Here is a 26467-nt window from a genome sequence, read left to right on the forward strand (position 1 = left end):
TAATAGGGCTTACACAATATTGTAAGTATCTTTTAAGTAATATAATTGCTATTTGTGATCCCACTCACGCTTGAAAGCTTTTTTTACTGGAGGGGAAATCTTCAATTTTCCAAGTGACTCATTTGTAATGAAAACTGAAAAAAACCCCTGTTTGCAATGAAAGTGAATAAAACAGGAAGGCATTTTTATATGACATGCAGTGTATCAGTTGGGCATTTTGAGTAGCTGTTTTAAGATTCAACACCATATTGCTCATGGAGATTGGGTCTGTTGATCACAGCTGGTCCAGAGTTGCTGGAGCAGGAATGTTTCTGGCCCTTGTTTTTCAAATAAACCCTTATATTGCACCTTTACATAACTGAAGTAGCTTTTTTGCTCAGGAAAAATGCCAGCTCGGGTAAGCATGGGGTGCAGCGGATACCGGCACGGCACAAGCAGTTGCAGCGCAAGCTCTCCACTCCCTGGCACGGAAGACTCCAGCCCAACACACAGCACACGAGGCTGCACGTGTTTCTACCCCCTTTAGCCCTTCTGCTGAGACCGCCTGTGCTAGTGCCACCTGAGAAATAAATTTTGATAACTCATCTAAGTCCACTCTAAGCAGCAGGCACCCAGGCTTTAACGAAGGTGGTGAAGCACCACGGCACTGGCACCGCTGTGCAACCAAACCAGCATTGCTGGAGACCTGACACGAGAGGGGACAGTCACTTCTGCTGCTTCTGTCCAGCATTTCACTAACCCCTAATACCCCCTTCCCCAACGGACTGAATGCCGTACAGCTTATTCAGGGGACTAGTGTTTACAAATCAGCCAAAGATGAGAGGTTTCCCCTCCAGTAGAGGCAGGGGAGCGAGAGAAGAGAAAGTGATACTGACTATTGGTCCACTTACATCATTGGGAATAGTAAGTTCATGGGAACTGGTTGGAGTAGTGGCATCCAGTCCTATTCAGGGGACAGAGGGAAAATGTTACGCCAGTTGTTTGCAAGAAGGGCATGACACAACAAATGATATTTTAAAGAAGGAAACATACAGAAAGAAGGAACGAAAAAAAAGAGAGGAGCAAAGAAAAACAGAAAACTGCTAGTGAAACAGAAAAGAAAGCAAGAGGTGCAAAACTCAGAGGGCTGAACTAATTTTAAATGAGTCTTATTTTAATTAACCTTTAACCCACCAAAGCAACAAATGTCACATGAGATTCTGCAGGGTCACAAAAAGCTTCTAGAAAATGAAGTTTTTCTGCTAAAAGTAGTGTCTGAAGCTTGTTCTAAACACATTGATTGGGAAATTAATGTATGGCTGAAATTTGACCTGTCTACCAGGAGTTCTAGAACACGGAAAATGAAAGTGGAAGTCAAATGAACAATTAGCAGAACAAAATACAGAGATATGACAAAGAAAAATTAATAAATTAAAATAAGGATGAAGAAATTAACCTAGGAAAATTTGGAAATTTTATGTGGGATTAGTTGCTGAAGAAATGTTGGGAAGGGTAATTTTGGAAGGGAAACATACAAAATACTCTAAGCTGCATACATTTGTTTGTAAATTGGGTGGACAAAAGGAAAATGCTCAGGAAAAATGGAATTACTGCTCTAACACACAGTAACATTACAGAAACGTACATCTCACAAGTATAACCAGGAAAAGATTAAGGAGCAGCATGTTAATGACAAGAATAAGGAAAATATAAAGCTAGGAAAGGCATTTTAGTATTATTTGTAGATATTTTATCAGATACATCATGAAGAAACAAAAGTATATTTTAGATGCCATGTCTCTTTCCTTTTCTCTTCTTTTGGTGTTTATTATTACTATTATTATCTGTAAAGACATGCCAAAAGAAGTCATTTCCAACTAGAAAAGATGGAAAAGAAATACAAAAAAGTGTCTCACCTACATTTTACTTGTTTACATTCAATTACGGCTTGCATATGCTTATTTCACATTGAATAGAAAGCAATCAAATTGCTCACAGAATTTGATGTACATGATAAAATGTTATTTGGCATACAAAGCATGTACCAGTACACTCGTACTTCTGTTTTGTGAAGTTTTCAGATGCCAAGTGTGTATGTAGTGAGTACAGTAAAAATTATTTATTGCAGTGTCAACTGACTTCTCACTCTTGAATCAAGAATTCAGCTTCAGCTTTAGCACGTATGGACCAAATTTGCTGTCCTTAATTTAACTAAATTTCCATTGTATTTTGTAGCTATATGTGCATATCTTTTAGGAAGAGAGGCACTTGTCCCAGCAGTGATGATTACAGATGCTCTTAAGATATTTGACTCTACAAGGAATTTGAGTTTCAGCATTCTGTAATTTCTTTAATCAGTATTTCTGTACCATGATTACATACTGTTTTCCTATGTTTGCTTCTTTCTGAACCAGGTCACCAAGCTGGAAATTCGACAAGAAGCATGCCCAAGTATGTCACTCAGGACCGACTGGTACATACTGTATGGTCCATAATAACTTTACAAGGACTGAACAAAAAAACCTCAGGGCTTTTAGCCAATGGCACAAATGAAGCGGTTTTGATTAATAAATGTAACAAACAAAGCACATTTTAGTAATGGTGAAAGGAACTCTAACAGAGGTATGGGAGGGAAGAACAGAGATTAATGTGTAAAAACAGAAGGATCGCTGGTCATTGACCACATTTATTAATAAAATGATGTAATGACCACGGGAAACAAAGCTGTTAAGAAGAAGGACATCCCCAGGGGGTCATGGGTACGTACCAGGGAAACCAGGGGTGGTCTGCCCAAGGGGAGTAAAGGGGGGATGCTGCATAGCCAACTGGTGAAGCTTGGTCAACTGCAGGGCAGGATGGGAAATTAGAACTAACCAATCAAATGGAATTATTTCAGAGCAGAGAAACCATCTTACATGTTCTAAAACTGGATTAATTAAAATTATATTGAACAAAAAAAAAAAGGTTTAATCATTCATTCTAATCTACTGTAGAGGAAAAAAAAACCCGAAGTGGTTATAAATGACATCTCCGCTGTTATTACATGTAATGGCTATTGTTAATATTAACTAATTACTGTAGAATTACATATTAAAAGAACTCAAATATATCACATGCAAAAAAAGACCAAGATAACTGTCATTTGTTCCTGGGCCATTGTACTTTCTAGCAATTATTACACAAGGTAAGAGTTGTAGCTGAGCTAACACTTGGCTATACGTTGTTGTTCAGGAAAGGTGTCCTTAGGCCATGTCTTTATTGCTAACTGTAGAAAGCAAATGTTGCCCAGAACAAATAAGAGGGAGAGGAAGAAAAGGGGAATAATTTACAGGCACTGGACTCACGTCTGGATGAGGGATGGCATACTGCCCCTGAATCGTGAACGCCTGAAAACAACAAGCACAGTTAAGACACAGTCAGTCCAGTGGGACAAGCAACATTCCTGTTCTCATCAGAAAAGCTCCTCCTGGCTCCCCAGGCAAATGCCACCCGCACCGCTTTCAATGCTGAGTGAAGCTTAATTGTCTTGTGCTGCTTGATAACATTTGGCACAGTATGGACAGGTCTCTGGCGGGCTGCCCACACACCCCTTGCAAAACAACGAAAGCTAAATTCCACTGCCTGAGCTCTGATGACCTTGGTCCTCAGGACCTCTCTTTAGTCCAGCTCCATCTGCAGGGACCAGAGCTGAGGGGTTGAGAGGGGTTGAGGAGCATGGGGGTGGCCACTTCCCCTCCCCGCTGTCGCATCCAACCAGTGCCACCAATGCAGGCAGGGAGATGCTGATGCCAAAGCAGTAAGGCAGGCAGCGAGGATGGGGCAGACCTGCCCAGGGGATGCCCTGCTCTGCCATTCAGCTCCTGACTGCTGCGTGCAGGGACACATGCCAGCCGGTTCTGAACCACCTCATCTGGCCACCGACAGCCACAGATGCTAAGTGCCAGCAAACGTGTGCCCTGGTGCACCCCATGGAGCTCATGCCCCAGGCTGACATGCCAGCGGGTACAAGAGCACATGTGCTGGATGGCAGCCTGTCGTGCAGTGCCTGGGCATGGGGCCAGTGTGCCAGTTTGGAGATAGGAACATGATGGAGAACCCCAGTGTGGTGATCTTATCTCCCACAAGGGGCCAAATATCTCCCCTCCAAATCCAGCCTCTCTGCACCACAAGAGCACTGCAAGGAGTATAGTTTCTGGCATCACTTCTGGCAGTACTGGAGTTAGGTGGGGGAGGCAAAAAACGCCTGTGAGGAAGGAGGGATACAGTGGCATGCCTGGCACCAGTTAGCACAGCTCTTTGTCTCTGCTGCTGGCTCTGTTCAATGCTCTGTAATGGCCTACAAAGAAAAAACTATAGAGAGTTTATAATTTTCTGTTTTATCCTGTAGGGCTTTTCTGAAAGGAACGGCATGTCAGAAAAATTTTAATGTGCTTGCGCTTAGTCAGGCGGGAAAGCAGAACGACAAATTATAATGTATAAATATTTGTAGTGGGAGAATTATAAACAGCAACAGAGCTGATTAGCTTAGTTTTCAAAATGCTTATTTGACAAAAAGCCTTTTAGAAGTAATGAATCCTCTGCAAATGATAAAACAATTCATTTAATGGAGTTTGGTTATTAAAACCTTTAATGCCTCAACTGCCTGATCCACATTTCTGCAGCAGAATTTCCCTTCTGGAGAAGAAATATTTCATTTAGTTTTTAAATTAGTTATAAAGCAAGGCTGCAATCCAGCAAACGTTATGCACGTGAGCAGTCTTCAGGCAGAAGTGTGTACGACTGGGCTCAATAGGATGCTCACGGGTAAACGTATCACGTGCATCTATGAGGGATGGTTGTTACTGATGGTTTATAAACGACAAGAAAAGGTTCCAGTCCACCAAAACAGGTGATTACTGACATCAGTGGGTCTTAAGCAAGCACGTATTCATGTAAGCAAAGCGTGTGTTTCAGTGTTTTACCAAATGAGGACAGTCTTAGGGAGATGTTACTATGCTTTGCTGAGTTGGGGCTCTGGGCATAGTCAAGCACAGGAGCAGTCTCAGGGACGTTATAGCTGGAAATAGCACAGGGCAGGCACTTCAGTCCAGGAGCAAATAGTGGGTCTGGAAGCCATGCTTTGGTCTCAGAGCCTCTGTACTGGATCACAAGTGTCCCTTCTAATCTTGGCTTTACTTCAAACCCATCTGAGAGAACACCTTTTACATGGGTGCTTCCCAAGCAGTGGTCTGCAAACTATCAAGAAACCACTGCAAAAAAATCACCAGCAAACATAATAGAAGTCATCCCTTTCCTCATCACTCCGCTCCCTCATACTTCCATGTATACATATGAAGAAGCAAACCAAGTGGAGAAATAACAAAAATAATGAACGCTCAGAGCTCAGACTAGCTTTTATTTGGTTGTCAATGAAAACCATCAAAGCAGCATGGACAAGATGGGTCTTGAATTTTCTTTCCCAGTTAAAAAAAAAAAAAAGCTCTTAATTTCTTAGGCTCCCAAAAGGTAATTTGCGTGATTTAGGCTGAGTAAAAACTGATTTTGACTGCTTTATCCCTTGACAGAGGAACTGTGCCCTTCTGTGGTTGAGGTGTACTAAGTACAAGCCTGGTAGAGGCTACTGAAACATCTGTACTGTAATGTTTCACTAAGGACAGAGCTACAGGTCTGCTTCCATCAAAGTCAAGGGCAACTTGCCTACTGATGTACTGACATTAGTAACAGCAGGAATGACCTGGTCTACAAATCTTCCTCAGTTTAAACCATAAAACTGCTAGGAGACATAAAGCAAAGCCATACCCTGTGACTACCCATCTAAACAGCAATGTAGCACAGTGGGTAGAAATTTCTGAATCGTTTCCATAAGGCAGGAGTGCTGGATTTACATTTTTTTAAACCACTGCATATGCAATACTTTGGTAACAGACAGAGCAGGGCAGGTCAGTGTTCAGCTTCCTTTTAGTTCTGTCATGCAATAGAGTATCGAAGAAGCACAAGAGAATTAAAAGCAAAAGAACCCTAACTTGTTAAGGAAAACTAGAAATTTGGTTTTGCTAGTGTTGCTTGATATGCAAGCATTAAACAAACCAAAGCCTTTCAAGATAGCCATGATATAATTAAGAATGGAAAAATAATTTCTGATAGGCACCCAAAAGGTTAGATGGAATTAATACTCCGGACAAAATTTCATTTTCAGTATTATTTATGAAACCTGGTTAAAGTGTCTTTCCATTCTGACACCCAAACACACCTTAAGCATTTTCTTAAAAAGTCTGCTTAGTCAGAGCACAGAAATTCTAATCACACAGAAAGTGTTTGTCTTACATTCTTTCTCACATCAACAAGGTTGCATTAGAAAAGTGAGAACACTATTTTAACTGATAAAACTGAAGATGACAAGAGCTATTAGCCCTTAAAATAGGATAGCTTAAATTATTTATACAAACTGCTCAGAGCACTTTTGCAATCACTTACAATACTCTTGAGTAATCATACACAGAGACAGTCTTAGAAGGTAGTGGTAATTATAATACTGGTAACATGGGCTGCCACATATATATACACGTATTTCTTAAAGGAAAGCACTGCAGTGTAAACATATATATGTAGTAAATTATTCTGAACTTTCAGTCATAGACCAATTTCTGGCTTTAAATTTCAATTCAACTTTGGTCACTAAGGAAGCAGATTTCTTATTCTGAAGACAGTTAACTAAGAGTAGTAGGCTTGAACACCAGGAATTGAAAGCTACTCCAGCCAGATTATGAAAAATTGGACATATATCACAGTGTATCATTACAGAGCAGAAGGTAAAACTCTGAGACAAAAATTCAGAGAAAGGTCATTACAAGGGCCTGTCAGAAGCAATGGCACTTTGGTGTATGCTTGACATGTGCAGGAGCTTCCTTATGAATGGGCAGATTATGGTGGTGCAGGTTGTCATACCACCAACAATACCAGCAGCACCTTGTGCCCTCTACCCCACCAGGAACCCCGTGTTCAGCTTCTCATATGACCTCCAAATTGCCTACTGGGGTGAGAAATGGTCTCTAGGGCTGTAGGCACAGCAGCCCACAACCCACAGCCCATGACATGGTGATGACCTGGGTTGGGATAAATGGGATGGGTGGTGGGACCTGCCTGCAGATGTTCCACCATGCAGAGGAGTGGCTCTTCCCACTTGATAACTACTTAAAAAGAGACCTTGATGTTATCTTGCGGAAAAGATTTGGCTGAGTGGAGGTGTCTAACTGCCAGAGAGGCTTCACATAAGTGAATCCTGAGTAGAGAGATGGCTACCTTCCTCTAGGCCAGATTGAGGAGATCAGTTTCTAATGGAGTTGGGCAGGGCTTGTAGCATCTCATTCCTCCACCACTGCGCCTATCTGGGCAGTGCTGCTCTCTGTGTAGCCTGTTGGCTACGTTAAGACCCCTTGTGAGCCTCCTATGGTGTTTTTAGGGTACATATCAGCTGTATTCATTGATGGCTCATCAGTTACTAAAACTACATTGCCCCTGCAATGGATGATGGCAGAGCAAATTCCTGCCATGTCTCAGTGGCACGTTGCAGGACCATTTCAGAGCATTATCAAAAGACAAGAAAGAGCCACATTGCACATGGGGTTTTAAAGGCAGATGAGAACCCGGATTTATATAGCTTAAGATGAAGGGGGAAATCGTCAAAAATTCACTATATAAAAACAAAACAGGAATGCTGTTGCATGCCATGGTTGGGAAGGTCTACACTTGCGTGTATGTATGTCCTGAGGGACTATAAGCAGCAGAAATAATGTGTGTATTTATTTTTACTGCAAAATGTACTATTTTGTCCTAAAAAATATTAAATCTATGAGAGAAAGATTATGCCTTTCATGAGCAGAGACATCCTGCTGTTTGATCTCCTCTGAAAACTGGTAAAACTGCTTATACTGTTAGTGAAGCTGCAAGGTAAAAGTGAAAAAAACAACCCCTACAATAAGCAGCTTTGTCCCACTCAGGGAGCATCTGATTTGGACAGCTCTCAATTCGCAAGAGGGTAAACTTTTCTTATTTATAGAAGTTAATTTTAAGCCTTGGTAAAACACCAGGCATCACAATTTTGCATCAGGTTTGCAGTGCAGTGTTCTCCTTTCCTGCAACTGTAAGCACACAGAATAGACAAAACACATCAATACTATACCAGGCAAAAAAGAGTAAAAGTTGAAAACTAACAGGCGCTGGCTGAGGTTGGGCCAAGACGGTGTGGTTTCCAGCTGAAGCCAAAATGGTGTCTGCTCTTACCTGGCCACCTGCAAAAATGATAGGTGCAGAGGCAGGTTTGGGACGATAGGGGATGGTGGCACCTTTGGGTGGGGACTGCAGACAAAAACACAAAGCAATCAAAATGCAGAATGAAGCAGAGTTTGTATCAAAAAATTACTCCTTATCTTGGTCACCTCAGACAAGGCATGCAGCTAACCCAGCCTAGCCCACCCCACCCTGTCCTCCAACCCATCAGCCCAAAAGCAAGCTGGAGGCTGGTTGTCAAGGCTTCAAGGGGAAAAGCTGAGGTCCCAACTGCACAGCCAAAACAGGGAGTGTTGGCACTCATGGTTTCATTACTGCCATCATGGGATGAAACTATGAAGCTTCATTAAGCATGTCAAGGCATTTCACAAAATATGGGCACAATTTTGAAATTTGTCATGTTCTGGAAGAGTCTGGCCTGTGCTCTTGCTTTGTTAACACAGAGCACATCTCCTGCTTATCAATCTTTCCTACACTGCTACACATCAAGGTTTCTTGTTTTACCAACTCAACTAAGTCAGCTGTTCAACTGCAAACGGCCAGCCTGAATTGACCAGCCTGACCCTGCCTTTTGTCTGACTGAGCTGGAAGGCTAGAGAAAAGTCCTCCTGGCTTCAGCAGGAGCATGACCACAGCCTTTGTAATGCATGAAAAGGAGTTTGTTCCCTGTAGCCCAAGGCAAGGACCCAAGGACCCAAAGTGAAAACCCCTGACAAAGGCTAAGTTTCTCCTTGTAAATAAAGCAGGAGCATGCATCTGTAAAAAAGGCTTCAAGTCAGCTGTGCAACACCTAGCAGAATGGTGCCTTAATTTCAGTGCATTAACTACAACTAAAGAAGGTAACAACAATATTATTTTCATTAATTAGTATCATATAGTTACCTATTTCATGTAAATGAAAGTGTTTGTTGCCAAATTAAATATATGCTGCAAATAAGAGCACATTCATTTTCTTAAACATTTGATGTAGCAAACAGTAGTTAAGCCAGTGTCTTCGTAGTGCTGCTTGTGATTTGCCTAACACTAAAAGTATGTACTGATGTCAAAACTGCTTATTTAAAAAGTGGCTCTACCTGGGGGAAAATAGGACTGTGTTTCTCTGGTTTTGAGAAGTGGCTTCTCTCATCTTCTTTTAGCAAACAACTATTTATTCCATGAATGTCACTTGGACAATAGGCTACACTGTGTATTCACAAAGTTGTTAACTATTGCCATCACGTACTCCATCTCTAATAAACAAAAATTATTACTTAATATTAACTTCCTGTTCTCTTGCATTTTTATAAAGAAATTCCTTCTTTACAGTAGTCCAGAAAAAACTGAAGCAAGAGACACTTTCCCCCAGTGAAATACTAGGGATTTATTAGTTTTTATGCTTTTATTTGCATTAGGCTGGCATTTTGATGCAAAGGCTGTATGTCATTTTGATGCACTGCATACTTCTGAACAGTCAATAGTCATAGTGCTGTCTCAAACACTCCAATTTCTCCACTCTTCAAAGAATAACACAACAGTAGGGTGTCAGAGATCATCATGGGACAGCCTTTGACTAGACTTAAGGAAAAAAATAAACCAAAACAAAAAAACACAGAAAAATTTTGAGCAGAAAATGTGATGAAAGCAGAGATGTTTCAAGATCCTTGTCAAAAATTATGACTACTTAGGTCAAAGTACTTAATTTTGATTTGCTGACTTTTTTTTTTTCAAACTTCTATTCAACTTAGTCATTTAAGAAATGTACTTGCATGAAATTATGGGTGTTTTCAGAAAGGGTTAAAATGCCCAGATTTTTATATAAATTAATTTTGTATCATTTAATCTAAGTGCTAAAAACCTGCCATCAAAATGAAACATTCTGGCCTTATACAATGATCTGACCAAAAATTACTGGTAAATCTAAATTACACCAGTCAGGATTATTTCTATTTAAATAAAGACCTAGATGTTTTCTGCCCTATTCTGCACCAGAATAAAATGCTTTTCTCTCAGAATGGGCTGCAGCTCCATGCTGGAGCTGGTTTGTTGTTTGACAGTGTCATGACAGCCCTGGTCTTTGACTGCTAAACCCTGCTGTGAGAGGCTCTCAAACACCAGGAAGGGCACAGTCAAACAAAGTCCTCTTGAATTCCCTGGCATGGGAAGGGCAGGTAGCACCCCTAGCGAGCCCAGGGCAATTGAAAATTAATGATGCATTTGAGCAAGTCCCGAGTGAGAGGTGATATGCCAAGCACTCACTTACCTCCAGCATAACCACGCATATTTGTTTCACACACTGGATAATGGCGTCAGGAGTGCCCGATATAGTCACTGCGCGCTCCGTCGAGTTTGGCAGCATGTCCCCTGCTACCTGCACCTGGGCTCCTGTGGACTTGAGCAGAGACAAAGCAAAGAGAGCGTCACTGTCAAGGCAGGCAACGGCACCTCTCAAAAACCAGCGATTCACTGATGTGATGGAGGGGATGCACCTCTAAATGCTTTGTCTTTTCTTTGCTAGATAGGTGGTAGAGTGCCCATGTAAACTTATGCCCAGACAGGATAACTAAGGTCTGGCAGGACATGGATTTGCCTGTTCAAGCCCATTTGCAAACACTCCTGTCCTAGGAAGATTAGTCCTCAGTAGCTGTTAATGAATCAAACTGTGACCTAGATTCCATTACAAGTCCTTTAACCCTCTCAAGGACAGCCAGTTTCATACTGACTAAAAAATGAAAAGGGTGAAATGAAGTACTTTTCAATAATAAAAAAAAAAAAAAAAGGAAAAAAATGTTGATAATTGGAGAAGATCTGCTAATCAAATGACTTGCAGATAAATGGTTCTTTAATCCACTGATGGCTGACTTGTGTCTCTGGATGAAATTTGGGGCTGCCTTATGCTCTGGAATATCCCTGGATGGTACAGAGGCATTTCTAAATTATATTAGAGTTGATTAAATATATGCACATCATCAACTTTTAGCTCATTAATGAACCCAAGGAGGTAATGAACCAGTTTTGTTTTACTTTTTAAAAAATGTGATCTTGGCACTAATGTATCTTAGTTAACAACAAAAAAAACCCAGCCAACCCAAAGAAATAAAAAAATACATGAGGCCAAAACAATCCCTGGCATTATTTCAAAAACATCCTGAAGACCTTTTAAGTCAACAGAGAAAAACCCAGGCATTTCATATTGAGTTAGCACTTTCACGTATTACAGACAAAATCTATTCCTGACTGTTATCACAATGCAATATTCTGGGTTTTTTAAAAAAGTATTTTCAGTAACCATTGACTTTGTGTCAGTCAGCAAGGAGTTAATTTGTTTTCCTGCTGATTGCATACAACATGTTATTCTTTTTTCCAAAGACTGATTAAATTACTGATTGCATCTTCTGTTCACTAGTGCTGTTTAAAGCCAGAATATCAATTCCTTGCTGTATAATAGGCTTTGGAATTCTGCCATAATCTGATCAGTCAGTCATGTTTTTCTTTTCTTTTTTTTTGGTAATCTTATCTGGAAAATAGTACTGCAACCCTACATGTTGTTCCTGGGTACATGACTGAACACAAAAGATCGTCCTTGTGCAATTACCAGTCAGTGTGCTGTGTGATGATGAAACTGGACCGCATCTTGAGCTGGATGCTCCTTTTTTTTTTTTTTTTTTCTGTTTGATCCTATTTGCTGTTTAATGTACAGTTCCAGGTATCTGTATATCTAGCACAAAATATTCTGCCAAACACTGCAGTCATTCATGCAGTTGTTTCCAGTGCCAATCTTGTTTATTCTTTGACTTTGGTCCTATATCAGTAACAAAATATGAGTAATATTTTGTCCATTACTCATATGCTTAAGAAAATGTGCAGTGTGACTTCTCGGTACATTAGCCTTATCAAAACACCTATTTGGCCAAACTTTATCCTTTTACTTCCTTGTACTAGACTAATAGGCAATTGCTTCTGAAACTATGCTCATCAGAATAATCACTTCAGTTATTTAATGTACACAGGCCAACAGACCAATCTCACCTTTAAAAAACTATGTCCTAAAAGCACTCACTCAGTGCTCTGGATAAGGTTACCAATATTTAAAATAAAATCCAAAGTATTGACAGCTGTAAAATCTAGAGCTAAGTACTCACCAGCACACGGTTCACGCTTATGCCTGCTCCTGTTTTAATGTAACTAAGAAATCAGCTCGATTTCTGCTGCCTGACAATTCTCCTGGATACCTAAGAGATCTGTAACAACCAAGAGAAATCATGTCTTGTGGCTGAGGTCTCCTCTGACTGTGTGCTCTGACAGTAGCTCTGTCTCCTTCGGTGGCAAGGCTTTAGCCTGGCTTCACCTGCTGCCTGCCAGACACGAACTGCTGCAAATACCAACAGTCTGGTGGATGTCCAGAATCTGAGCCAGAAATGCATAAGGCAAGCTGAACACCTTCCTTACACCCAGAAAGCGCACTTCAACACACAAGTATCTTCTACCACAACGTTCTCTGACAAAGCTTTTTGGGGATTAAAGAGAGAGGGTTTCCTGTGACCATAACATCTGCACAGAAAGAATGTTTTCTTCCCCTCAGTGTCATCAAGTGACTCCTTTCTTCCACATCTCAAAAGCTTGTTTGACAGTAAGGACTACTGAGAGGCATAGCTCCCGGACTCTTTGATAAAAAATAAAGTAACAGCATTCTAAGGAAAAAAAAAAATCTGATTTGTAATTGCTTTTTATTTGCAGGTCTCAGTAAGCACAGAGACTCCCTTCAAACTGCAGAGCTCTCAACTGTTTTTCTGTGAGTTTACAGCAGGCAACCTATGCGTGTTTCCATGAACACAGTTTACAAAGCAAGAGGCACATGGAGGGACAACATGTTGTTTGCCTGGCAACAAAAACTCTGAAACAGCTTTTGGCAGCTCTGTCAGCTAATGGAAGCAGTACACACTGCTTTTACTTCCCTTTATGCAAGGAGAGAAAAGACCCTTTCATTAGTGGCCAAATTCTGAAAAGTGAAGATAAGCCTTCAGAGGGAATTTTGTTAAAAAAAAATCCTGAGACAATCAAATTGGAATTAAAATGAAATAATTTGGAAGAACCTGAAAGTCTTGAAAGGATGAGACCCTTAACTGTCCTCTATCATCACCTTTACTTCCAAAGCTACCATAAACTACCATTTCATAGCAAAAGCTGGATATAAAATTTTGATCGAAGTATTTTACACTCCTTTTTGACATTTGATCAAATTTTCTTTGATGGAAAAATATCCGTTAACTTCTTTTCACATTTGAAATGAAAACATAAAATCTCACTGAAACCTACATTTTAGATAAAAATGTAAGTTTCACTTTGGTAAAGCCTGCCAAAAGCTTTTGTTTTGACACAGTCAAATAAAAAAAATTGTTCAACGTGTTATCTTGATATTCAACACATCATTCTATTTGGAATGAATACAAATTTATAAGGAGTATTGTCACTTTCTCCAGAATAAAAATCCATTTTTCTGAAAGATCCTATTCAGATTTTGTCTACATAACTGAGCATGCACCTGATTTTCTTGTTTGACTGATTACAAACATTGGATCCTTGGTGTGACATACGCTATATGTTGTTACAGTCGTGCATAGAAGAATTAAAACTAGCACTCTATGATAATTTTTGCATTTTCTGGTTAAAGGAAAAAGTCACCACTAGCACAGCATATTGCATGACTACCTTTAGATAAAGTCTGGATGAAAAAAAAGTCAATATGGGTTTGGAATACATGAAATCAGGTCACCTGTGGCACAGTGAGATTAGGGAGAAACAGGAGAGGAGTATGAAAATGGATTTTTTTCTAAAAAGTAGATCAAGCATTTGATCTAACCTGGACTCGCCAGTGATACTTGGGCCGTTCTCTGGCTGCAAGGGCAGTAGCTAATTTGGAAATGGAGGTAACGCTCCAACTCGAGATCACCTGAGTATTGCTGAGAAGGGGCTGTGCACGAAGAGAAACTGGACAAGCTATTTCTGTTGCTAAACTGTTGCTTCGCTAAATTGTGCATCAGAGACTAATACGTAAAGCTGTTTCTTTATTTCACATACGGTCTTTAGCTTCGAGGAAGGTAGAAAGGTACAGCTGTGCTGGACCCCTGCTTCCCCCAGAGCCAGGCTTTTCCAGGCCTTTCACTCAGCACGTGCTCATGTTTGTGCGAGGAGCAAAGTGCAGTGGCCCATGGTGGCAGGGCACGCTGTGGTAGGACGCAGAGTTAGGCAGTGTTCCTGGCAGACATCCCAGGACTTACCTCCCTGATTTCTTTGATTTTGGAACCTCCTTTTCCTATGAGGGATCCACACTGACTTGCTGGGACGACGAGTCGCAGTGTTACAGGTGGTTTGCTTGTCACCGTGCTGTTTGTCATTGAAGCGTTTATGTCCTGTAATCACAACATCAGAAAGAATTAGTGGAGGATTTGCCATTCCTAGTAAGGACTGAAGGGCTCAGAGCAAATGCCCAAGCTGTTCCTGAAGACCTGGGGAGCGTGCAACCAGCTGTGTTTTGTTTCTGTTGCAGGTAAAGCCGCCGGCTCTGCTGTGAGCACGAACGGCACAAGCAGCTTGTGCCAGAGGAACCCTTTTGCTGTCTGGCGTTGCACGTCCACACTGCGGGACCAGAGGACAGTCTCTGAGGCAAGATGAGGAACAGGAGGAGGTAGTGTCTGTCATTTGACCCGCCAAAGCAGATGGAGAAGATAAAGAGTTAACAAGCCCTCAAATCCTGATTTGATGTCTTTTCCACCATCTCAATGAGAACACTTCTACTAAACAATAAGTCTTTACATTTCATGCAATTTCTTGTCAGTTTTGATACAAAGAAAAAAGGTTAAAAAAGCGAATGACAAACAATCTGTGAATAATCTGAAGCAGAGAAAATCAGAGAAAATCAGATTATTTTGATAAATATTTTGCTGCCCCCGCACTTAATTTATTTTCTGTAGCAGATGCATAAATATTTGCAGTGTTACATAATTTCAAAAATCTCTTGCATCACAGTTATGTAACCAGAGTACAAGGAGCTCAGCAGAACAGCAATTACCTGTATCCAGGTAAAGTAACCCATATCTGTGTATCTCATTATCCAGTGAGACTATACTGCAAGTTTTTATGAACATTTCAATACACTGCTTGTTGCAAGGTTTACATTGATTTAAACACATTTTGATAGTTCAAAATCTTCTAGGCAAGACAAAACAATCCCTCTTAATGTCTTGAATTCCTGAGAAAAAGATAAAGTTCACCTTCCCACTGATCAATGGGATGCTGTTGAGAGCATTGTAAAAAAAAAAAAAAGCCGCAAGCTGCATAGCACCTGTCCAACAACTCATGAGAATCTCAATGTGGTTTGCTAACAGTATCTGTGAGCTGAAATGAGCATCTCATCCATCTGTGAGGTGGCATGGCACAGCTATTACACCCTTTACAGAAATGCTACCTGAAAGAATAGGACACAAACGACAGAAAACATGCTTTTCATATTAATTTAACTCATTTATGAATCAATGAGAGTTCCAGCAGACAGAGCTGATGTGTTTCCCCACATTTTCACTTATCAAGACTACTATATATTAACAAAAAAAAAAGTGCCTATACTATGTGATCAAGACCCCGAATTAAAAAAAAACAACAAACAAGCACTTTAAACAACTCTGCATGCCTTGTTGAATTGGTGGGGAAGCTCAGTGACACCAGCACTGATACCTGCGGTACCTCTGTATTTGTGATGGCAGCATTCTTCCATCCAAGAAATGGATCAGTGTGACCTTGCTTAGCTTAAAAGAGAAGAAAAGAAGTCTTGAACGGAATGAGGCATTGCTGCATGCCACAAGACAGCTATCAAATTATTCCTCTGCCAGCCAGTAACTCACATTTTGTTTAGTGCCTGTGTCAGTGAGAGATAATCCAAAATAAAGCAAGAGGGATAACGGAATTTTGCAGGCACCTGTGTATCTGAAATAAAGTCCAAGCCAAAACAATTTTTCAGCTGGAAGATGTCATCTCACTATATCACGTTTGTGTCAAGTGGAGGCACACCATCATCAAGATGTAGGTAAATAACCATCTTAAGCCACCCAGCATGACCCTGATTGTATCTTCTACTTCCATGTCATATGTGGCCTGGCCTCAAAGCCTTCAGTGCACTTACTGCCTTCAAATGCACTTCACAAAAATTCGAAGACACTTTTCTCTTTATTTTCTCCTCATCATTTCAAAGAACAAAATCTAAATATGCAGGCTCAGCAGTGTGGGGTGCATAATGCAGTTAGTTCAGCTTAAAAACACTGCAAAAGAGAAATGAACAGAAAAAATTCCCCTCTAGAACTGTAGGCTCCCAAGTAGGGCTAGCTGAAGACCTTCTCACAGAACAGTCATCTTTCAAACTGGGAGATTCCTATTTCTTTAACCTCTCTTTCTGTGGCACTGCATCCATTTCCTCAGGGCTCTGGCAGACACTAGAGCCAGACCTTGCATGGCTTTCTGCCTCCTTGCCTGGGCTGCTCCTCAGTCAGGATGGGCTAACTGGGAGCCTGGAAGTGGTAGGGGAGCCAGCTCCCAGTGTTGAAGCCTTGCAGCATCCCTAGCTCCTGGCATCCCAAGAGTCACAGCGTCTAAGGCTTCCCAAGGTAAGCAAATCTGGCAACTCAGAAATCTATCAAACCTCCAGGGAAAAATGCAGCAATATTCTTCTTTATTGGGTTCCAAATTAAAATGTTAAACCTGCCAATTTCCACAGCAAGTACAAGTCTGTGAGGTGGCTCCTCACTTCGTAATGACCACCACAGGACTTACCTTAGTTGTAGTAGCATGAGTTCGTATTTGTCAAAAAGGCATCATCTCAATTGCTTTAATCACCTTGCCCTTCTCTCCTCCTTATTCCCAGAGCTGAGCAATTTCTTCACAAATATTTGAGGATGAACAAGGATTCCATCAAACTCTCTCTCATTTATTTGGAGAAGGTCTGATAACTGAGGTCTGTCTGCTGTTTTTTCCAGCACTTAACTACCACATGCTTCCAGTGGATTATGCATATTTAGACCCAAAACTAGAGCTGACCCACTCACCAGTGAAATTACAGTTGCATTTCTTAGGTCTCAGACTCCAGTCTGGAAATCACTGGTCTAAAATGTCCTCTCTTGCAACTCCAGTGGTCTGTCTGGGTTACTGCCATTTTTTAACATCTCTCTTTTTCCTCTGCAGTGAATACTTTAGTTGTTTATGTAATTACCTACCTAGCTGGCAAATTCATCATCAGGCTGCTAGCAAATCAACTTTTATTAGGAAGGCTGTCAAAGCAGAGTAATACAAGGCTGAAGAGCATCTGTACAGAGAACACTCTTCCAGATCTTGTCTTTTTTCCCCTTTCTGGCACATTTTGAGATTTTTGCTAACATTAGAAAAGCATTCCATGGCTCCCATGTCTTCCTAGACCTGCTTATTCCCAGCTATACAGCTGTAGGGTTGAAATTAAGGGTTCAAGGGCTTCATGTCAAAATGTTTCATGTGGGCGTGCATAGCAAATACCAAAAAAACCTTCAAACTGTCAGTCTCACACATGCATCTTTTTTGTTCTGTTTGAAGGTAGCTGCAATAACCAGAGCTGGGCCAGGCACCGTCTGCTCTAGGATTTTCAATTTTTTAAATGGCTGAATAAATCTCCAACAAAAAGACATGCATGAAAAATAACATTTGGTAGCTAGCTCACTTGTAATTTCTGAAACATTACTTTATTTTGCCTCCAAAGTGTTACAGTTATCTCCTTTTATTGACAGGAATAATTATAGGAAACCTAACTGATTATATGAGACATTTTTCTTTACCACTGTTTTTTTAAATATACCAGAAGCCATTTATATTAAAAACTAAATACAGATATTTCAGAATATAACCACAGTACCTTATCTGCAGGGAATGCTAATACCCATTTGCTAATAAGCACAAGAAGAGTCCAGACTACCCTCTAAAATCTACAAGGGCAAATATGCATAAAATCCAGCCAGATGACTGAATTTCAGATTTCTTTGCCTGTTGCTAACTACAGCACTTTCAAAGACAACATGGTGTTGGGTAGTAGGGTGGGGAATCTGATGCTGTGCAGTGTTTGAAGTTTTTATGAGAAATGCAGCGTTATTTCCACTGGGTACTTGTTTTGGTGGGAACTGGCAGGGATTATCTTTGTTAATGATTCCCTCAGCATTTTTCAGAATAAGACCTGGAGCAGTGCATGTTTTTCATGTAGAGGCTGCTCACTCCAGGTCTCCGTAGATTGGAGGGTATGGTACCGTACACAAAACCGCCTCTTAAGCTAGAAGAAACAGGGATTGGTACAAGATGGGTAGGAGACAAAGCTGAGAAGAAGATGACAACAGATGGTTTTAAAATTGGGCTGGAGACAATTACTTGTTTGGTTCTGCAGGATTCAACCTCAATGTCATTATTATCTTATTAATAACTGGTGAGGAAAAATATTAGCATTTTTATAAAAAATACCATGCCACAAAACCAGGGTACTTTATCAACGTGTTGAGAGATTGGAATATCACAAAGGAAGATCTGAAAACCCATGAAGGATTGGAGAAATATAAATGGGATTAATATTTGCAGTAGAAAAAAAAAAAAGGTCATTTGTCTGAGGGCTGACAGGAATGGCTGCCAAGACCAAAGAAGTTTCCACTGAAAACACCTGAGCGGGAGCTGGGGATACCTGCCAGGCACAGCATGGTTGTGTGCAAAGCATTACATTAGTAGGAGGTGAGGCATTTCCAGCAGCGGTAGGGATATGTTAGCGTGATTGCCAGGACATAGGACTGTTAGTGCCATTAAATAAGCCCTTGTGGAACTTCATTTGCAACCTGTCCACAATTAACACATACATTTAATAAAAACTGTAATTGGGAAAAGGTAGAAAGGGAGTACTAGAGTCATGAGAGGGTTGGGAATGCAACCTTTGAAAGTCTGAGCTTGCCTTACTTACTCTGGCAAAAGCAGGGGTGTGAGGGAATAAGACTGCTTTCTAAAAAGATGTCTAAGAGGGGAATCCTCGGGGATGAAGGCAAGAATTGTTTAAACTAAAGGCCAGTGCTGGCACAGGAACAAAGCTGCATAAACTGTTCATGAATAAATTTAGGTAAGGAGTAAAAAGAAGGTGTCTAATTATCAGAGAACTGAGGTTGTGGAATCAGTATCAGAAACTAGAAAAAAAAATCTTGTTTTTGATCATACTATGAAGAAGATTGCAAGTCATACTGTTATGCTAGAAGAAAACGGCATATGATGACCCACAAGCTCTCTTTCTAGTCTTGTTACTCTAAATGTGAACAATCACCTTGTGTAAATAAAGGCACATGCTGACATTTTCCACCAATGCTAGCATCTCACAGTGCTATGGGGAGATGAGGAGACTAACCTCACTGACTTGGAGAAACAAGTACTCTTAAGAAAGGGACTCAAATCCCTCTAGTTTAATCACTAATGGACAGACACAGACCCTTTCTCCTGATGCAGGTGATTCAGTCCACCTATCTGCAGATTCTTCCTTTAGCAGGAGGCAAATTGCCTTCTGCTGGGGCCTCTGTCTATCCACAAAGGACAGGAGAGATGGCCTGGAGTGGACGTCTGTGTTGGTTTAGGCCCTGCCGGGACCAGAGACCACGTTGCCGTTGTCCCTCCCCCACCCTTGGACACAACTAGGGCACAAATCCCGGGTTAAAAGAAGGAGAAATTTAATACAACAGTGTGATAAACAATTTGAACAACAACAATAGCAATAATAACAACAACAAACAGTAATAACAGTAAACAAGACAAAAGATATACAGAGAAATACCGCAATGATACAGCCAGCCCGCCACATGTGCTTTCTGCGACCAAAGCCACAAAGGAAAGCTTCCAGCACTGCCTTGCCCGACCTGACATCAGCATGGTATGAATAACCCGGCTGGAGATCCCTTCCTCCTGCTGGGGAAACTTAACCCTATCCTAGCTGAACCAGGAGAACGTCTGATTTTCAAGACTCAAGGGAATTAAATGCTCTCCTGAGTGACCAGGGTTCATGTTCTGTAGCCTGCTGCCTTTTCTGTGAGGTTTCTCATTAGGTGATCCATCTAATTATAGCTGGTTGATGCAACTTGAGGAGATCCTAGTAATTTAGGAGTGCAGTGATAGGATGAGGGGTAAGGGTTTTAAACTGGAAGAGGGTAGATTCAGATTAGATGTAAGGAAGAAATTCTTTCCTGTGAGGGTGGTGAGACACTGGAACAGGTTGCCCAGAGAGGCTGTGGCTGCCCCCTCCCTGGCAGTGTTCCAGGCCAGGTTGGACGGGGCTTTGAGCAACCTGGTCTAGTGGAAGGTGTCCCTGCCCATGGCAGGGGGTTGGAAATAGATAATCTTTAAGGTCCCTTCCAACTCAAACTACTCTATGATTCTATGGTATCTGCACAGAATGGTAATTCTATAGTAAATTGAGCACACTCTTGCTTCACTTACTCTTAGTGCCATTATTTTAATTAATTTTAAAAGCCATGATTTAAATATGGTAATTGGTAATCATATAGTTGAATGAATTATATATCCATTTTGACATATATAAAATTTACATCAATACCAAATGGAATCATATAAAAACAGAGCTAAAAGTTAGGCAATTACTCTTACCAAATCAAACCCACAATGGGACCAGAAATTTTCCAAGACATTTTTCCTACCATTAGTGCACATTACTAGCAGCAATTGCTTTTCCCTGAAGCCTCCAAAAAGCAAAAGAAATGATCAAACAGCTTGTAAATTGACCCATTATTTTTCTTTAGCGTTACTGCCAAAAGCATTTATAAAAATACAACCACTTTCATTGCTATTAAATAGAACATTAAACAAATCATGTTTAACATTAAAGCAAACATAAGAAAATTCAAACAATGTTTTTATTTCAACTTGAAGAGAGAAAAAAAGTATTTTATTTGCTTACCTCTTCAAATTTTAGTGCAATCATAGAAAAAGCTTTAAAAATTGCGTCTGTTGGGCCTGTTATTGTCACAATTCTCTCTGGACAAGAGCCTTCTGAAATATTGATTCGAGCGCCACTCTGTCAAAAAGAACAAATATTTTTAAAATTTATACTTCTCAGTATAAAGAGCAAACTATGTAAGATTAGGGATACAGCTTGGGAAGGAATATCTTGAGGCATCTAATTCATTGCCCTGCAACGTCATACAATTTCAGCATAAATTGATCACACTCCAAAAATTCGTCTAACTGTGGGAAGCTGGATTCTGTCTAGGTAAATACTTATACAGCCTCCATCACAGTATGCAGATAGAGCTTCTGCAACTCAAAGTTGCAAATAATTGCATAATCAGGTCTTTTCCCTCCCCTCTTGCAGGGTTAACTTTAAGTAGGACCAGAGCTGCAGAATTTCAGATGAGGTGGTTGTCTCCAGGGAGCATCAGCACCTCCCAGGAAAGATGAACCTTTTTGGTTCAGAGACCCAAAGGCAGGGCTTGATCTGTCTAGCTGGGGCATTGCTTTGCACTGCGGAGAAGGTTCCTTATAGATGTGTCTCCTGTGAAGGCAGTCAATTAATACGCACTGAACAACCCTTTAAAAGACTAGCGATAGGACAGGCCAAGAGTAATGGTGTTATCTCCTTAAGGCAAAGAGCCTGTTGGAAGGAGCTGGAAAACCTTAAGTCTTGGAGACAAGCCAGCATGGCTCTGAGGTATACTTAGTCCTCTTTATGTCACTGTGGCAGTGCAGAGAAAACCGCAAAACTGGATGTAAATATATTTTAAGAGGATCTTGGTGAAGATAATGATCAAAGCCAGTTCAGGTAAGACCCACCCTATGCTTTCCCTGAGGTTTCAGACATGGAAATGTGTTAATGCAGTCTAACAAGCCACTGGAGCCTCAACTCATCCACAGCACTGACCTTCTCAAGAATCTGGGCCTGTAGAAAATGTGAGATAATCTGGGTTAATTTGGCCCTTTGCCTTCAGGGTTACCATGAATCAGTCAATGTGCTGTGTGTCTGAGCCCTTATTCATGTGCATGCTTGCTGCTCAACAAGGTATTTTCCCACACAATAGCAACCAAACACAACAAAAAAACCCAACCCAACTCGGCGGATAGAAAAATCTTGCTGCCACAGACTCGGCTGGCAGACATACTCAGTATTTTTATGTAAGAAAGGGCAGCAGGCACTTCTTCTGACAGGCCAACCTGAGTGGGACTTGCTCTCATCAAACACCAGCACTGGATCAGGAAGAACAGGGCCAAGGGCTTGCTCGTGCTGGTGGCAATGTCCGATGGCTGCTGCCAGCACACGAACCCAAGGCCGTGGGACTCAGGTGGGCAGGGAGCATGTCAGGTGCCATGCTGGGCAGAGCTGCCTGCAGCAGGCAGGTCTGCCCGTCCCATGGCTGCCTTCATGTGAAGCATGGCTATTCCTTTGAAAACGGAACCATGGGAGCTTGTCTGAAGGATTGCTCCACTGTGGATCGGTGGCAGCCAGAATTTGCAGATGTTACTCCTCCAGTAGATCGCTGGTCAAAACAGAGCTATGGCAATTAAAATGTTATGTGGCAGCCTCCATATCTGTGTAGGAAGTTAACAACCACAGGGCACAAACCCAAGGTTTTTGTACTTTTCTTTAGGCCTGAAGCTGTCTCTGACATTTCCCCAATGACAGAGAAAGACAAGAGTTGGATTTCGTTCCATGAAACTGTGGCATGCAACTTGCCACATCTGTCAGGAAAGTAAAAAAAAGTGTTCCATTTTGCTTTTAAAAAAGTACTGAAGAAGGTAGTTATTTAAAGAAAAAACAGGTTATCATCATGTGGAGACATTGCCTCACCTGCATATTATGCATATAATTCCTTTATTTTAAAAAATCAACTAAACAAATACAGCCTCTTGTGACCACATGTACATGACAGTAGGTTTTCAGGAGTGGAAGAAGTACATTTGATATTTATCTTGAAAACTAGCTAGGGATCATAACTCTTCTTTAAGATGTTTAACTCAGAAGTCAGGAGCATTCTCCAGTGACGGCTTCCCTTTTGTGCATGCAATTTATATCTGAAGATGTCCAGGATCATAATTAATAATTAAACTAAAACGTGTTTACTCAACTGGCAGGACTACCTAGTATATTTGAAACATTTTTTTCTTGTATTTTTTCTTAAGTCTTAGCAAATGTACTTATGTGTGAAAACACGGGTGAAAGCTCTTATCATCAAAAAAGGAGCTCTGAACTCAGTCAGCCTGACAACGAACACTCTATTGTGTATATTTAAAGATGAATGTCAACAATTTTATTTACTACAAATACTTTGAGATTTCCCTGCTACAGACCTTCTATCAGTGTATAAATACAACAAAGCAGCTGATGTAGTAATGCACTGCAGATTTACCAGAACCAAACTGACTTTTCTTGAGGCATCCTCTATGCACTTTGCACTCCTAAAGTTTTAAACAGTAGGATTTGTCTTTTGACTTATGTTTTTAGCATTTGCTTCAAAGAAGGAAAATTACATAGATCTCCAGGTAAGATGAGCTGCCTTGAAGGACAAGTGTGGGTCGGTAACCTTCACCTGGGCACAATCCTCTGAAGACACTGCAGTTTGCTCTGTGGCAAGGAAAGAAGCCTGACAACACTGGGGAGACTGAGGTTTACGCAGTGCCCTGTTTTATTTAACCTTTTTCTGTTTACAACCTTTTCAAAGGATGTGAATGGCAGGTGTGCAGGTCTGCTCTGGCCACATCTTACAGCTGCAAACCAATGAAAAGTTAAGGCTTTGCTAAGACATGGCAGAGGGATACTTTGTCCTATAGAACTCTGCTGAAGCTTGTGTCTACCCTCAAACTTTACACAGCGTCAGTCTAATGCTTGGTTTCAGATTTTGGAAACTCTCTACCAGGAGGCCAAGCCACGTGCAGGACTGATGCTGGTATCCTAAAGGAAGATACAGTGGTTTTGATGCACAGAATCATGCTGGCTAAGCTATTGCTGAGATAAGACAGCAGCAGGCATATTGCTATGGGATTGAAAGACTCCAGACTGCTGTGGCGATAAGGAGGTTACATTAACAACAATGTTTAATTTAGGCCAGCACATTTACACACCACCACTTGCAAAGAATGGTGATATTAAATGAACTGCCCACTTGATGGCAGTGTCGGTCTGCACACGCTGAATTTCCCTGTTTACTGAGCTGGAAAGAAAGGCAAGTAAAGACATCAAGGCTTGTCTTACCTCCTCCCTCATCTTCTTGACTGTCTCACCTTTCTGTTAAAGAAACAGAAAAAAGTTAGCCTGGGCTGATGAATCGAACTGATATACAATATTGTGACATGAAAATAAAGAAAGTAATTTCCTGACCTTTCCAATAATGCTTCCAACCTCCTGAAACAGAAAAAAAAAAAGACACCGTGAATGATAACAATTCACTACAGAAGAGCATTTGCTCTGTTCCTAAGCTATTTCACTATCAATTATTTCAAACCTGCAACGTGAAGCATAGCCCCCTTCCATTGTTGCTGTATACAAGTATGCCATGTTAGATACAAAGGGGTGGGTTGAAAATGTGGCTCTGCAGCTTACTGATTGTGTAGGAAAAATACCTTTAACAGAAGCTGATCTTGTAGCTACAGATCAATCCTGCTACTAAAACCACAGATAAACCCCTATCAGGGAATGAAAATTCAAAAATAATAGAACCACACAACCTTCTAGAGAAAATGGGATTTAATACAAGCATCAAAATAATTGCTGATCTCTCTGAGGGCAGGCATTTACCCTCTTTACACCATGTAATAGCTAGAGCTAAATTTCCATGATACCAAGTGTTATTGTGTGAACACCTGGTGGCCTGTCTTAATCTCCCTATTAAGCACTTACAGAACAATAATTGCTAATCACTTTTTAGGGATTTGGGAATTGCTACTGAGCTCCCACAATCTTCCATGAAGGGACAGAAAATACTGAGAAACGTGCCTGTGAACTTACAATAGGGGAACAATTTGGCAGTTCTGGCAACATCCCAGAAGTTAAAAGCTTGGTGAATAAAACCAACAGGTAGCAAAAATGAAGCTACTACCTCTAAAATTAATAGTCTGGACATGTTACACAAATCATGCAGGTGTGATGTACTGGGAATCATCTGATGGAGAGGAAACCAGCTAAAGCAAAATAAACTCCTTTCCTGCACTCAGGTTTTGAAACCTACTTCAACAGTTAAAAGAGTGTCTCACATGGCTGATCTGCCCCAGATATATGACATACCGTTCCCCTCCCCCCAACCCAGTCCATATACTTAAGTCTGACCCATCCTGAAACACAGTCCAAAGAGTAAGATTTTAAAATTGTCCTCTGTTGCTCTGTCCAACGATGGACTCATGATAAAGTGGTACTAACTTTGAGTGAAGTAGAGAACTACCTGCAGTGACCTTGAGAAAGCTATTTCTCACCAGAAGGTTATTTATAAGATCATAATATGAAGCTGCTTGTGCGTGTAATTCCTCACAAACTGCTCACAAGATGTAAAGACTTTTCAGGGAGAAGAAGACCTATCTCAATGAAGAATTTTGGTATATGGTTCCTTTGCACTTTCTGCAAGTCTGCACATAACACCAGACTGAGAGGAAGAGTCAATACACTGCTGGACCATGGCTGCTATTTGGAGTCACCTAGACAGGCTGGAGAAATGGGCTGAAAGAAACCTCAGGGAACAGATCAAAGTCAAATGAAAAATACTGTGTCTGGGACAGAACAAGCCCATGCAGCAGAACAAGCTGGGCAAAAACTTGCTACATACAAACTGCCTTTGCAGAAAAAGTCCTGAGGGTCCCAGTGTACAACTCCAATATGAGTACATGAATGCATCAGCAGTGCATCCCTGATCACACAAATGCTGGGCAGTACTAGCAAGACTGTAGCTAGCAGGCTGAGGCAAACGATTCTGGCCTTCTCCTTGTGTTTGTGAGACCATACCTAGAAGATTGTGTCCTGTTTTGGGTTCCTAGTACAAGACAGACAAGGACACACTGAATTAAACCAGTGCAGGGCCACCAAGATGGTCAGGGGACCAGAGCACAGGACACATGAAGAGAGGCTGAGAGAACTGCGTTTGTTCACCCTTAGGAAGGGAGGACTTGGGGGATATCGTATTGCAGCGTACAATAAGGAAAGCAAGTTGCAACATCT

General features: G+C 41.0%; 1 protein-coding gene across 10 annotated transcripts in view; it reads right to left on the reverse strand.

Moving 5' to 3' along the window:
* Positions 1-26467, reverse strand: part of LOC141957617 (poly(rC)-binding protein 3-like) — a 543962-nt gene that overhangs the window by 29689 nt on the left and 487806 nt on the right. For 8 of the 10 annotated variants that reach the window (XM_074899414.1, XM_074899411.1, XM_074899413.1 and 5 more), the window contains 9 exons: positions 24644-24667; positions 24518-24550; positions 21233-21349; positions 14520-14651; positions 10505-10633; positions 8191-8334; positions 3324-3365; positions 2747-2822; positions 891-943 (listed from right to left, as the gene is read on the reverse strand). In XM_074899414.1, coding sequence (XP_074755515.1) covers positions 891-943; positions 2747-2822; positions 3324-3365; positions 8191-8334; positions 10505-10633; positions 14520-14651; positions 21233-21349; positions 24518-24550; positions 24644-24667 — 750 coding nt within the window. The remainder of the gene's footprint in view (positions 1-890; positions 944-2746; positions 2823-3323; positions 3366-8190; positions 8335-10504; positions 10634-14519; positions 14652-21232; positions 21350-24517; positions 24551-24643; positions 24668-26467) is intronic. The other 2 variants (XM_074899415.1, XM_074899409.1) reach the window with 2 other exon arrangements.

The sequence above is a fragment of the Athene noctua genome, chromosome 2 (assembly GCF_965140245.1).
Source record: "Athene noctua chromosome 2, bAthNoc1.hap1.1, whole genome shotgun sequence".
NCBI lineage: Eukaryota > Metazoa > Chordata > Aves > Strigiformes > Strigidae > Athene > Athene noctua.